Here is a 14,243-nt window from a genome sequence, read left to right on the forward strand (position 1 = left end):
TTTATAATAAATGGTCTGAATGCTCCGTCCAGAGGAGAAACCAGAAGGTCTGCATACCTCCTCTCTTAGCAATGTAAAGGCCAACTGAGAACCGAACATCTTATACTGCCTAACGTGTTCACACCGAAAGTGAGAGCATTCAGAAATTGAGGACGTTTTTTTTTTTTTTCCAAAGTGAACTGTGATGACAAAGTTGTTGTACCCTACTGTATGAACCTGGGTCATTACTGGTAAGCACTTTGTCTTCCAGTGTAATTGGTGCGTAAACCAGCACACCCACACCATTCAGGCTAAATTATTTCATGGCGTATTATGAATCTGTCTCTGATATTTCAGACTGACAGAGGGGCTTTAGGTGCATTCAATACAAAGTTAATACTCAAACGGAAACAACTTTACTCTTTGACAGACTGTTTGGCAGTGTTTACGTCCCATGGGCCTCTCTCAGGCTAAACGCACAGTATATTTGACAATAAGACATTTTGCGCTCACAGCAGTAGAATGTAAAAAAAAGATTAACTTGCAATCTGATGACATTGAGAAATGCTATTTTTCTGAATTTGATATCCACTTATTTTGTACACAAATCAGAATGGGCCTAGAGCACAGGATGCTTGTCTCTCCTCGTCTCTCCTCCTCTTCTTCCTCGTTTCTCTTCCTCCTTCTACTCATTTTTGTAATCCACCTCCTCTTCCTTACCATTCATTTTATTATTTCTCCTCTTCTTCATCATCCTTTTCTTCATGATCCCCCTTTTCCTTCACCTCTCCCTACTTATTTTCCTATTCCATTTCCTGCTCTTCATCCTCTTCCTCCTCCTCTCCCACCTCCACCTCCTCTTCCTCCTCTTCCTCCTCTTCCTCCTCCTCCTCCTCCATCATATCTTCCTTATCCTCCTCTATATCCTCCTCCTTATCCTGCTCTTTTTCCACCTCCTCCTTATCCTGCTCTTTTTCCTCCTCCCACTCTCCTCCTGCAGTATGTTCCTGGACCCTGAGACGCGTCGTGCGATGGGCGAGCAGGCGGTGGCGTTGGCCAAGGCGGTGCAGTACTCCTCGGCCGGCACGGTGGAGTTCCTGGTGGACTCAAAGAAGAACTTCTACTTTCTGGAGATGAACACACGACTGCAGGTAGGCTGTAGCCTGATTGGCATCGACTCTTCAAGACTTGGTCTGACCAAGAGCATAACAATTAATGTTTCCCAAATGGCATGGTTGACCCGCCTCCTTAAGTTTGCTACTGGTTGACTGGTGTTAGACAAAGTGGGTGGAGTTCCTCATTTTTCGGGAAATCAGAAATTATATTTGCATTGCTCTTGGCATGACTAGAAGCAATGTAGAAAGTGTTGCGTCACTTGGAGGTCGTGGCCTGGCTAGGTAGGCAGAGGCAGTCCTCTACATCAGACGAAACACGGAAGAAAGTGTCCATACAAATGGAAGGGAGCGATTCATAGCACCAATATGGCATGTGCTCACACACATCCCACCTTTCCGGCAGCAAGAGTCAATTGCTTGCCGAGCTGCACTGTCATTGATCCAATCATCTCGCAAGTGCAGGCGTAAGCTTTTACGACTGCTCAAACCTAATCGGTTTGCCTTCGCCATGCAGTTTGATTGATTGACAGGTGTAGTCAAGATGACCGCCAAATGGAGGGACTTATGGGAAGGGACTTTGTGGTAGACAACACCCAGATTGTATCCCATGTTCATGCAATGATCCATGGCTCAGCTTGTGATCAGAGATGGCGAGGGCAAAACGATTCTGTGTGTGTTTGTATATTTGCTCCATTCTGACTTCCAGGACTATACTTATGTCAAGTTATGCGTGTGTCAGCCTCTCTTTTTGGCAGGAAAGAAAGCTCAACTGTCCTGAATGCATTTTGACATTCACATAACATGAGTGAAAAACAGAAACACAGTGGCATTTGAAATGAATAGGCCTGCCCACCAGTGGCAGTGAACATATGCTGACCAGCGTGGCACATTGGAGGGACAAAAATAAACGGATGCAGATGACAGCGGTGACGGCAGCAGTACACACACACACACACACACACACACACACACACACACACACACACACACACACACACACACACACACACACACACACACACACACACACACACACACACACACACACACACACACACACACACACACAGTGGTTGTGACATGGCCAGAGGCAGTGTTTGAACAGGCAGTCGTAAAAAGCCTTCATGGCACTGAGGGGAAACGAGGGATGAAGAGAATAAAGGATGGGAAGGGAAAATAGAGAGAAAGGGAGAGAGAGATGCGTGTAGATGTGTGATGAGAGAGAGAGAGAGAGAGAGAGAGAGAGAGAGAGAAAACTGTAGAGGTGAAAGACCAATTTACTGAAGGAAAAAAGGAGGCGCTAGAGAGATACAAATGGACAGACAAATAAAGGGAGAACAAGAGAGAGCGAAAAAGAGGGATGGAGGACATAGCTGGTCCAACAGAGCTCGTGAAACTGCAGAGATGAAAGACCAAGGTAGTGGAGGGAAAAAGGAGGGAGGCAGTAGGGGTGGGTATTGCCAACCACCTCCCGAAACGATACGCATCCCGATACAGGGGTCACGATACAATACGTATCCTGATACATGTGTATCCTGATACAGTAATGCGTATCGCAATATTTTAGACCTACGTTTTTTGTTTTTATACATTTTTTTTTACATTTTTAAGAAAATAGACAAGAAGGACCAAATGTTACTTTTTCCACTAGAGCAACAGTTACACTGTAGTGAATGTAAAAGACTGCCTTAACACAACTATAGGTCTGGCAGTTGCTGTGTGGCATTCAAAATTCAATTTATGCCATTAAATGAAATATCGATACTGACACCTCCGATACAATACGCGTATCGTGGACAGGCCCGTGACGGTATATCCAGATACAGATAGTTTGAACACACCCCTAAGAAGCAGAGGGACAGGCAGATAAAGCTTAACACATTCTATACCAGCCGTTTTTTGGAATTTAGCTGTAGACTCCCAGCCAATTTCATAATTTTTTGTCATTATTTGAACAGCCACCTAATATTTTGTCTTCAACCCACAGACACATGTCAGGGCTTGCTCGAAAGCCCGAAACTCAGCTGTCTGTAAATTGTTACGGTTCGTTTCTAGCTTATTCCTTTCAGAAGTTATTTCACTTAAAGCGAGCACTGGTTTAGGTAAAAATAGCGATTTTCAACATTCAAACTGAGATAAAACCTTTTTTGTCACGGGGGTGCGCTCTGACTCTCAGACTTTAAATTGTGGGTCTAAATGCATTGTCATGCCCGAAGAACAACTCCAGTAGATCCAACTAAACTATTTCGATGCAAAAATCACCTGGTCAGGCTATTGTTCAGAGCCACATCATCTGAAATGCTAGCTAGCTAATGCCACTTGACTGGCAGTTTTCGTTCTGTAGATAAAAGTAGACGTGCCAAAGTACTCACCCAAAATTAGGTTACTTCCTGCTGTGTTGCATGCTGTTTTTCATTACAACCTTCCATTTTACACCTATCTTGATGACAGCAAAACTCCTTATCCTTCCATCATATGTTTAGGAACAGGCTAGCTAACGGGACATGTTTTGATGCTCTAGGAAGTAAATGGTGACGTGACATGACGTGATCAGGAAGTGGTTTGATTCGCTATAATAAAACTCAAATACTGTGAATAAAATGCACAGATGATGAAATATCCAGATCCTTACTTTGTAGGAGTTTTGGCTTTGTAGATGTTTTTTACGCGACTTGGTAGTGAATGTGTTGAGAGAGAGTGACTGATAGAGTCGACTGATGAAGGTAAGGAAAGAGGGGGATAGAGAATCCGGACGAATAGGCAAAAGAAGGGAAATAGAGGAGACTGATGAAGGGAGAGAGAGAGAGAGAGAGAGAGAGAGAGAGAGAGAGAGAGAGAGAGAAGACAGCTGGGCCAGAAGAGCCAGTGAACTGCAAAGATGAAAGCAGCCCAGCACATGGGCTCATTAGGGCAGACCTCCCAGAGAGGGAGAGAGAGAGAGAGAGAGAGACGGAGGGAGAGAGAGAGCAAGAGGGAGAGCGAGAGAGAGACTACCTACCTACTATCTACCTAGAGGCAGCCCACTTCAGGCACTTCTGCTAGAGAGAGAAAGAGAGGAGTGTAGCGAGGCAGAGGTGTCTATCAGACAGCCTGCTTTAGGAGAGAGAGAGAGAGAGAGATGGCGAGAGAGAGAGAGAGAGAGAGAGAGAGAGAGAGAGAGAGAGAGAGAGAGAGAGAGAGAGAGAGAGAGAGAGAGAGAGAGAGAGAGAGAGGAGAGAGAGAGAGAGAGAGAGAGAGAGAGAGAGAGAGAGAGAGAGAGAAAGAAAGAGAGAGATGGCTAGAGAGGGGAGGCAGAGGGGTATAGTGAGGGAGAGGTGTCCATCAGACAGCCCGCAGAGAGAGAGAGAGAGAGAGAGAGAGAGAGAGAGAGAGATGGCTAGAGAGAGAGAGAGAGAGCTAAAGAGGGGAGGCAGAGGGGTATAGTGAGGGAGAGGTGTCCATCAGACAGCCCGCAGAGAGAGAGAGAGAGAGAGGGAGAGAGAGAGAGAGAGAGAGAGCGCGCGCGCGGAGGAGTGTAGTGTAGTGAGGGACAGGTGTCCAACAGACTGCCCGCTTTGAGAGGGAGAGATGGCTAGAGAGGGGAGGCAGAGGGGTGTAGTGAGGGAGAGATGTCCGCCTTTGGCCCTTCCGCTCAGGGGACAGTCCCACCGAGACAGCGAGCGAGAGAACCCTAGATATCAAAGGGATGTTGAGTCGATGGCGTTGGGCGTCTTTTCACGTTGATTTGACGATAATCTGTGCAGATTCAAATGCCTTTTGCAAATGCCTTTTGCCTTTTGCAGGCCAGATGCCCTGCTTTTAGGTCGCCTCTGGGTGGCTGGTTGGTTACTGAGGGAGGGCTGTCCATCAGACTGCCTGCTTAAGGCCCTTCCGTTCAGGGGAGAGGCCCAGCTGGAGTGGCCTCCTCAGTGGGTGCCTTGGATGGAGGTTAAAAGTAACACTGGAGGCAGCTGGACGCAGCAAGTGGTTGGGAAACTCTTAATTGCCAGTCTGGCCTACAGACTACATGCCAGTCATTGGTGACGAGGTCCTTCTGAACAACAACTGTGGTCAGTTTGTTAACCCTTTGCACTCTGATGGGGAGTTTTAGGTAGGCCTGTGTTGTGGCCTGGCCCCCTTCCCAATGCTAGATGCATGTGATGTGTGTTTGGTGGCACCCGCAGACGAGCAAAAGCACTGCGGGTGGACACACCGACAAACGAGCAGATTGCAATACCTGTCCCCCGCCCAACCTTCTCCGGGAGGCCAGGTAAGTACTGCCACAGCCGGTTTACGTACAGCCTCCCCACTCACTAGTCGACCCACGCCTGCAGTTCACCCAGGGGGCACTGTCAAGAGCGCAGCCCATTGATTCTGAATGGAGCCTGCACTCCTCCGTTGGCGCCCCTAGAGCACAGCACCACCCGGAAAAGTGGCGAATGGAGTCTCTCGTAATACCCTTAGATCCTCTCTGGTACTGCCTATATCAGCTACTTATAAGACATGGGCCTATATGTAGGATATCATTCTCCTCCTAGCTAACTGCCCTTCCCCTCCCTGCCTGCAGGTGGAGCACCTAATCACTGAGTGCAGATCAGTATACAGTACACATAACTCATCGATATGAACACTAGATGACACATTGACCACTCCCTTGTATTGAAACGAATGGCTGAGGTCAGATCGCCGCCATGCTTAGCTGGCTTATTGCTGCCACCAATCGGTGACGAGTTACTACGCACATTGTCCTGTAGGTGGCGGTAACATCTATGCAAATATCATTATACCGGCCTAACGCGGCGGTGCCAGAGAAATTAGAATACAGGGAGAAGATTCAGTCTGATTGGTTCCCATTGTAGCCAGTTAGCTTTGCATGCATACTGCAGTTCCTATTGAGTGTCCACTAGTTGGCGAGCATCGGTAAGTCTCTCATGTGAGAAAATGTATGGAATGGAAAAGGGAGCCCATATGAGAAATACATTGCTACTGCAATTTCCAGTCACAAATCTCATCAACAAAATATTCCTGGTTAGCACTATGGCTGGTGTTTAATAATAGGCTGTATTGTCAAATCTTTCAGGTGTCTAGTTTTACCATGGAGGTAGTCGAAGAACTGGAGAGAGTGAATAAGTCCCGCCTCCAGCCATTTCAATGTTAAATGCTAGGCTAGTGAATTCAGCCAAAATTGAACAAATTTTTCAGCTTCAAAGCTGGAGTCGTTTCCGCCACCAGTTTACTCAGCCAATTACGTGCCACGTTAATGACTGACCTACGATTGACCAGAAAGATATATGGAAGACGGGCATTGGATACATAGAGGTGCCCAACCACACACCTGTATAGGTATGTGTGCCCCACACTAAACTCGCGCACCCATCAATTGCGGCCACCCTCTTTGAGCGAAGTGGCGGCGGAATTGCGACGAGGAAGTGCCTTGCTAATCGGCGAAGCTAATCAGCCAAATCCTGACCCCCTGATTTTTACAGCAGGAAAGAAGATTTCGACCTGTACTCGCTAGCATCCCGCTAATGTTTATGGGTTTGGCCTCATAAATATTAAGCTTTGTGTCCCAATAATCTAGTTGCGCAAAATAATCAAAACTCTACTCAAACTAGGTCTTATTATTTCTAGCTCTGAACTGAATATTAATATTTCAGGGCAAAAAAAAATAAAAATTCACAAAAATTATAATAGTAGAAAACTCCATTGACACCCATTCATTTTGCACTTGTTCGGATTAGGGTTAGCCATTTGTGGCTAGTAGCTGGTTCCGCGAGTGAACATCCCCTGGCGGTGCCCAGGATTGGGCCATGCCAAAAGGCTGAAGGGGGCAGAAGGGGGTCCCCTTCTTCTTCTTCTCTTTCTGTGGCATTTGGTGACGGCTTGCATAAGATTTGCTATTTACAGTGCCAAGGGAACTCCATTTATCGTCAACCTAAAGCCTCCAAAGGTCTCCTAACTGCAGGTCTTCTACTCTACTCTACTCTCTTTGGCTGAACAAATCATTTCGTGTTCATATCTATGTACATTAGTAACCCTCCCTCCCCTCTCTGTTCCCCTCCCTGCCTGCAGGTGGAGCACCCCATCACTGAGTGCATCACAGGGCTGGACCTGGTGCAGCAGATGATCCGCGTTGCCAAGGGATACCCCCTCTCACACAAGCAGGAGGACATCCCCATCAATGGCTGGGCCATCGAGAGCAGAGTCTACGCAGAGGTACTGGATTAGGCATAGGACACACACACACACACACACGCACGCACGCACGCACGCACGCACGCACGCACGCACGCACACGCACACGCACACGCACACGCACGCACTGAATATGAGCACAGGCTCTGTGGAATACCAGGCCAGTGAACTAAGCACACCAAGAGAATGTGGAGAGTAGATAGTTTTACTCAATCCATACACTTAAAAAGAACACTTAACCCTGAGTCAATAGCTATTATCAGAACAGTGACTGCCAAATATAATACCTTAACACACAGTCTAGTGCACGCCAAACCATGACTCATTGATAAACATCAATGCAAGAGTGACAAAGATCTCGTGCATGGTGGCGGAACTCTGGAATGAGACAGTGGGCTGAATTCAAGTTATAGATATTCACAAGTTCACATTCAGTAACATGATTGAATAGTGAATACTGAATAGTGTGTATCAGAATGAAGTCCAGTTGGAGTGCTTCCTGGAACTGTCTAGTTTTTTTAAGATGGTGCTCTTTGGTGACAGGCTTGGTTGATTTCAAAAAAGTTTTAGAAATACCAAGGCACTCATCTTCTTTGTAATTAAAATGCCTTTATTTTGTTGGACATAGCATGATTAAAATAAAGTATTTTACTCATGCTATGCCCAACAAAATAAAGGCATTTTATTACAAAGAAGATGAGTGCCTTGATATTTCTAAAACTTTTTTGAATAGTGTGTATGTGTTATGCCCTGTGTTGGACAGTAAAGGTGCCGGTATGCTTGCTGCGAGCTGTAAATTACGCGCGTCACCGCGAGCAACCGACAGCACATGCTTGCTTCAAAAGCAGTTGACCAAGACGCAAAATACTGGCGGTATCATCCAGGGGGCAGAGAGCACGCAGCATTGGGATGCGGAAATTGGGAACACAGATGGCAAGGAAAACAACAAAACAAAAAGAGGGGCTCCCTGGGCAAGGAAAGAATACTGCTACGTGCTACTACTCCTGTATGTGCATGCTCCTTTTTCAAAGTGCAACAAGGAAGTATGATCACAAATGTTGGAAATTTCGGACAAACTCAACGAGACGCTCCTTAAAGTTGCTGCCATTGTCGTTTTCATATCAAGCACATGCGTAAGTCTATCTTACGATCGCCCCCAGCGAGTTTGAAGATATTGCACCTGACGCACGCATTTGGCTGCCGTGTCCAACATGCGCGAAATTGACATTAAATACGCATGTTAACGCGTTCATGAACGAATCGTGCACGCGCTCGCGTATCTTGCAGCAAGCATACCGGCACTTTAATGGTGGGGTGGCGTCCGCGTCAATGTCTTTTCCTGAGCGTTTCGCTCGGTGCGTAATTCCAAGGGTAGTATGACGAAAAGGAAGAAAGGAGTCGCGCACGAGCGGACGGTTATTTACTATTTTATTTACTTTTTTCGGCTTTGTTTAATACAGTTTTTGATTTTGCATTCAGCTCTTGTGTGCGACTGCTTTCTTCCTTTTCTGTGTAGTACAGTAGAATAGAATAGAATGCCTTTTATTGCCAATATTCGCATGAACAATTTACACTATACGCATTCACAATGAGATTACAACAAACTCTCACTTCAGTGAAGGCATCCCATGCATTGCATTGATTTGTATGTTATTGTCACATTCTTGAATACTGTGAGGAAGGCGCTGGTCTTAACTAGCTGTAGAGGCGAGGGACAGATGAATAGAGAGGGTGGGGATGGGTGAGGGGTTGTGGAGTGGGGGGGGTCCCCTCGTTAACCTGAGGGGGGGTAATTAAGTTAGTGCCCGTGGCAGTAAGCTAGCTCTGACCCCTGTTTCCTGTGGGCTCTTTTTATATGTGGCCTTAATGTTTCCTGTCTTTTGTCCCTCTGCAGGACCCATACAAGTCCTTTGGACTGCCCTCTATCGGGAGACTGTCTCAGTACCAGGAGCCTCTCAACCTGCCCAACGTGAGTACACACACACACACGCACACACACGCACACACACACACACACACACACACACACACACACACACACACACACACACACACACACACACACACACACACACACACACACACACACACACACACACACACACACACACACACACACACACAGACACACACACACACACACACACAGACACACACACACACACACACACACACACACACACACACAGACACAGACACACAGACACACAGACACACAGACACACAGACACACAGACACACACACACACACACACAGACACAGACACAGACACACACACACATACACTGTACATTGCGCCCATGCCCAATGTGAATTTACGCACACACACACACGCTATTGACAGACTCTGACTGTATGCCTGTGTGTGCGCACATTTGTTAGGGTGTGTGTGTGTGTGTGTATGGATTTGTAGGCCTACACCCCACAGCTTCAAATATCAAGGGTGCGTGCGTGCGTGCGTGCGTGTCTGTGTCTAAGTTTGCACACTTGCCCCCCTGACTGCCTGCCATCCCGCCTGCCCTCCTGCCCCTCCCGCTTGGCAGTGCTAAGTGATGGTGACAGCTCTGGGGATCAATATAGGAAGTGCAGTCACTTATTCAATTCAATGCCCCCTGATTTCCACAGCTGACTGCAGACCTCTGCCATTACCTCTGCTCCACCATTACTTGCGGAGCAGGATACCATGCGTATCGCAGGGCACCAAGCCAAGCGCACAGCACGTACACACACACACACACACACACACACACACACACACACACACACACACACACACACACACACACACACACACACACACACACACACACACACACACACACACACACACTGATCTGCTGACAGCTTTGACTGGGCCCAGGACAAAGTCATCTGAACACCCCCGCCCCTCCCAAACCAATACATACAATGTACCCGGTATGTAGGGAAGGGACCAAAATCTGTCCCCACGGCCCCACTCTCGCTGGGCCTGGGAAAAGTGACCCCTTTGTCCCCCCCCTCCTCTTAGCTTCCCTGCCTACCACATACGCAGCTCATCCTTCACGTGCTGATGATGCACCCCCCTCCCAAGGACCTCTTTGTCATTCTGCTGTGGAGATGGATGCAGTGTTTTATGGAGCGGTGGTTTTTGGCAGGGAGTGCGCGCCATGAAGCCTCTGCATGATTTGCTACCTCTTTTCACAATGCGAGTGAGTGAAGTGAGTAGCAAGCAGGGGAGAAGAAGAACAGTGGATGATGGTGGTGTGCTAGCAGCAGTGGTAGTAGCTTGCAGTAGTTTTTTTTCCACATGATATTTTTCTTTTCTTTTCAAGTTTTTTTTTCTCCTAAAGCATAAAAAGGCCTTTTTTGTGAGAGCAGCGAAACCCCAGAGGACAATGCAGAGAAATGTCAAAAAGAGGAAAAAACAAAGAGCATAAAGCAGCAAGGCGAGGCTTTGCAATGCTGTGCTGTGCACATTAGCAATTGTCTCGTTAGAGGTTCTTTTTTTAGCTCTTAACATTTTTACCATGGATAAATATTTATTTTCTTTAAAGCTCCTCTCTTCTCTTCTCCTCAAGTTCAACTCGACTCTCATTTTCAAGGCAGCTTGTATTTGCATTGCTACACCTCAGTGTTCCTTTGTCAATATTGAAGTGTTGTATAAAACAGTGTAAATGGTTGCTCTGTGCACAGTGTCAATGTAAATGTTGCTGTTCTTTTTTGATGTTACATCTCATTTTTTTGCGCTGCGTGCTCTGCTGGACACACCTTGCAGCAGGGTGTTTTTGCTCCGTCACAACTTGCGTTAATAAAGTGCGTCTACATCTGCCCAAAAAGTCAAGTTGACATTTTCAGTATTTACCGAAAGTCTGAATATGACTGTTTGCCCTCCTCTGCACAGGCTTGAGTTGACATTTTCCAAAATGTAAGTCTTTGAATGTGAATGCTTCTCTTCCTCTGTGCAGGTGCGAGTTGACAGTGGAATTGAGGAGGGCAGTGACATCAGTATCTATTATGACCCTATGATCTCTAAGGTAGGTGGAGAGGTGGGGCTCTGTCATAGCTGAGAAATGTGGTGGATGAATGCAGTAGATGTAGTTTTTTGATTTAATACATTTCCCCCTGTGGTGTATTAATGTATAGCTTAAAGTCTGTTTGCGTAAAATATCTTAATTCGTTTTTCTCTGTTGTTTTTTCCTGGTCTCTCTTTAGCTGGTGACGTACGGCAAAACGCGAGAAGAAGCCTTGAAGAGGATGGAGGCAGCACTGGATAACTACGTCATCAGAGGTGTGGTGGAGGTCAACTACACACACACACACACACACACACACACACACACACACACACACACACACACACACACACACACACACACACACACACATTCAATAATTAAAAAAACATCTATTTGAACATTATGAACCCCTGGGGAGAGAAGAAAATCGTATTGTGAACGGGGTAGTGGAGTGAAAGCTATCCTAGGAAGTTTCAAATGCAAAGACACAGACACACAGACACACAGACACACAGACACACAGACACACAGACACACAGACACACAGACACACAGACACACAGACACACAGACACACAGACACACAGACACACCCCATTCTCATACATTGATGCATACAAATTGTTCAAATGGGGCTCCAGAAAGTAGTATTTTCCCCTTTGTTTCCCTAATTCCTTTGGTGTCCACTGATGTGAACCTCCACAGATTTCCCTGCTGCAATATAGACATTAGAAATCGCATTCAAACACGCATTCAAACGGTTTTATTTCTGCAACATTCAAAAGCATTTTTTTCTCTCTGATCGCCCCTCTCTCTGTCCTTCCTATGTTGTCAGCAGGTGTGATCCACAACATTGCCCTGCTGCAATGTAGACACAAGGACATGCTATATTCACACACAGGGCTCTAAATTAACACCAGCCAACTGGTCCAATGCTGGTGAAATTTCAGTTTGGCTGGTAGAAAATACCAACTTACTAGCCTATTTGACCCATTAGTGAGTGTGTTTGGCTAGTAAGATTAACATCTACTAGCCATTTTGACTGGTGATGAAAAAAGTTAATTTAGAGCCCTGTTCACACATGAATTCAAACTGTTCAAATTCTACTATATTGAAAAGCATTTCTATCTTCTTCTTTTTTTCCCTTCCCGTGTCGTCGTTCAGGTGTGACCCACAACATTCCCCTGCTGCGGGAGATCATCGTGAACCCGCGCTTCATCTCCGGCAACATCACCACCAACTTCCTGCCCGAGGTCTACCCCGAGGGGTTCAAAGGTCACCCGCTGACGGCCCCAGAGCAGCGCGAGCTGCTGGCCGCCGGAGCCTCGCTCTACCTGGCCGCCCAGCTGCGCTCACAGAAGTTCCTCGGGGACCTCAGGTGAGCATCGAGCACCCACCTGAACATTTAAGTGTCATCAAAATATCATGTTCCAAATCCATCTCCACCTCTCGCCTTAATTTATCCTAAAAAACTAGTCGGGTGGGGGATGGAGGGGGAATGTCACTGATGGAAGTCAGTTGAAAACAGTTGAACTCAGGTGAGCTAGGGTGGAAAGAGAGACGGGGGAAATTGGATGAGCTGAGATGTAGTATAGTAGGGGTAGGTTGGCATAGATTTAGATTTTGCTTGATGGGGTGGGACAGTACATTGTAATACATCCTATTTGTTTTTCTTCAAACAAAGGCGGAAGATGGAATTATGATCTGTCGTGAATTCGCCTTTAGATGAGTTTAGAGCGATAAGGTGGAGGATTGGATGTATGGTGAACATGCCCATTATTGACGTCATGAGACATTTCCATCAGTTTTGAATGAAAATGTATACTGGAACCGACGGTTTACAGGATCTGAATAGTTTTATTAAAGTGAGCTTGTGGAGGGAGGATTGGAATAATGATCTAGCCTGAAATTGCCTTCAGATGAGCTTTGGTGCAGAGAGAATGTGTGGAGGATTGACCATTGTCATTAACACCTAGGTGGGAGACATTTTGATTACTTAACTTAGGATGACGTCATTTGCGTGGTGCCCGTGGCATGCCTGTCTCAAAATCTACACCGTAATGGAAAAATGCTGTTCAAATAAACTCGCTCTGAGACTATTTTTCATCACGGAATGCCAGCAGTTGATACAAATCTGAATAGCGATGTTTCAATTGAAAAGTGTTTCTCACGACACTCGTTCGGTCCGATGCTGTCAAAAGTTGCATGTGGGGTTTTCTGACATCAGACCGTTGAAGTGGTTGCGATAGCCATCGTTCACTTACTAATGACTCGCATAAGCATAGGCTGACTCGGGACCATGCTTAATTAAACTTTTAATCCTACCTGGAGCCCCTTTGAAAGATAAGCATTACATGAACCAATCAGATCTACTGGTGCTGAATATGTATGTTAATGGGATTAACTCTTTTCCCCACTATTGGGAGTCTATTTTTATATGCAGTTGCAACTACAATGGGGAGTCTCTGTATCGTCACAGAAAGCATTAAGCCATTTTATGTCATCTCGTCTAGCATGGAAACTCTTACTAGCCTGTCGTTGTAAAAAATAGAAATGGAACAACAACTGCATGAAGTTTTGTCAGTTAGCTCAACTCCCGAAGGATTTGGGAGATTTCCACTCAACTTGAAGCCCTAACTAGTGTTTTGGGACCCTGGATTTCCCTTCTACTTTAAGTAAAGCCCTGACCAGTGATTAGAGACACTGCATTTCCTCTACTAGCCGTTGCCAGTGCTTTGGGTTGCCATAAAGGGACCCCTTACCTCACCTCACTCCACCACTCCACTTCAGTAGCTAGCGCCTCAGCTCAGTCAGCGCGCTGCCTGCCTTGTTATTTCAGCTGTGTCGGCACGGCTGTGTGTTTGTGTAATTGGACTAAGTGCTGCCTGTTCCTCTCCTACTGTTTCTGCTGCTGCTGTGGGCTCGTGTGTCCTCTATTCCCAGCCTGCTCTGCCCTGTGCTGTGCTGTCTTGCTTGTCA

At 46.4% G+C, this 14,243-nt stretch overlaps 1 protein-coding gene across 1 annotated transcript in view; it reads left to right on the forward strand.

Annotated features, from left to right (window-relative positions):
• pcca (propionyl-CoA carboxylase subunit alpha) overlaps positions 1 to 14,243 on the forward strand; it is a 75,307-nt gene that overhangs the window by 28,033 nt on the left and 33,031 nt on the right. The window contains exons 12-17 of the mRNA XM_063212042.1: positions 980 to 1,130; positions 7,146 to 7,289; positions 9,163 to 9,237; positions 11,214 to 11,282; positions 11,461 to 11,536; positions 12,429 to 12,642. Coding sequence (XP_063068112.1) covers positions 980 to 1,130; positions 7,146 to 7,289; positions 9,163 to 9,237; positions 11,214 to 11,282; positions 11,461 to 11,536; positions 12,429 to 12,642 — 729 coding nt within the window. The remainder of the gene's footprint in view (positions 1 to 979; positions 1,131 to 7,145; positions 7,290 to 9,162; positions 9,238 to 11,213; positions 11,283 to 11,460; positions 11,537 to 12,428; positions 12,643 to 14,243) is intronic.

Source organism: Engraulis encrasicolus, chromosome 12 (genome assembly GCF_034702125.1).
Source record: "Engraulis encrasicolus isolate BLACKSEA-1 chromosome 12, IST_EnEncr_1.0, whole genome shotgun sequence".
Classification (NCBI taxonomy): domain Eukaryota; kingdom Metazoa; phylum Chordata; class Actinopteri; order Clupeiformes; family Engraulidae; genus Engraulis; species Engraulis encrasicolus.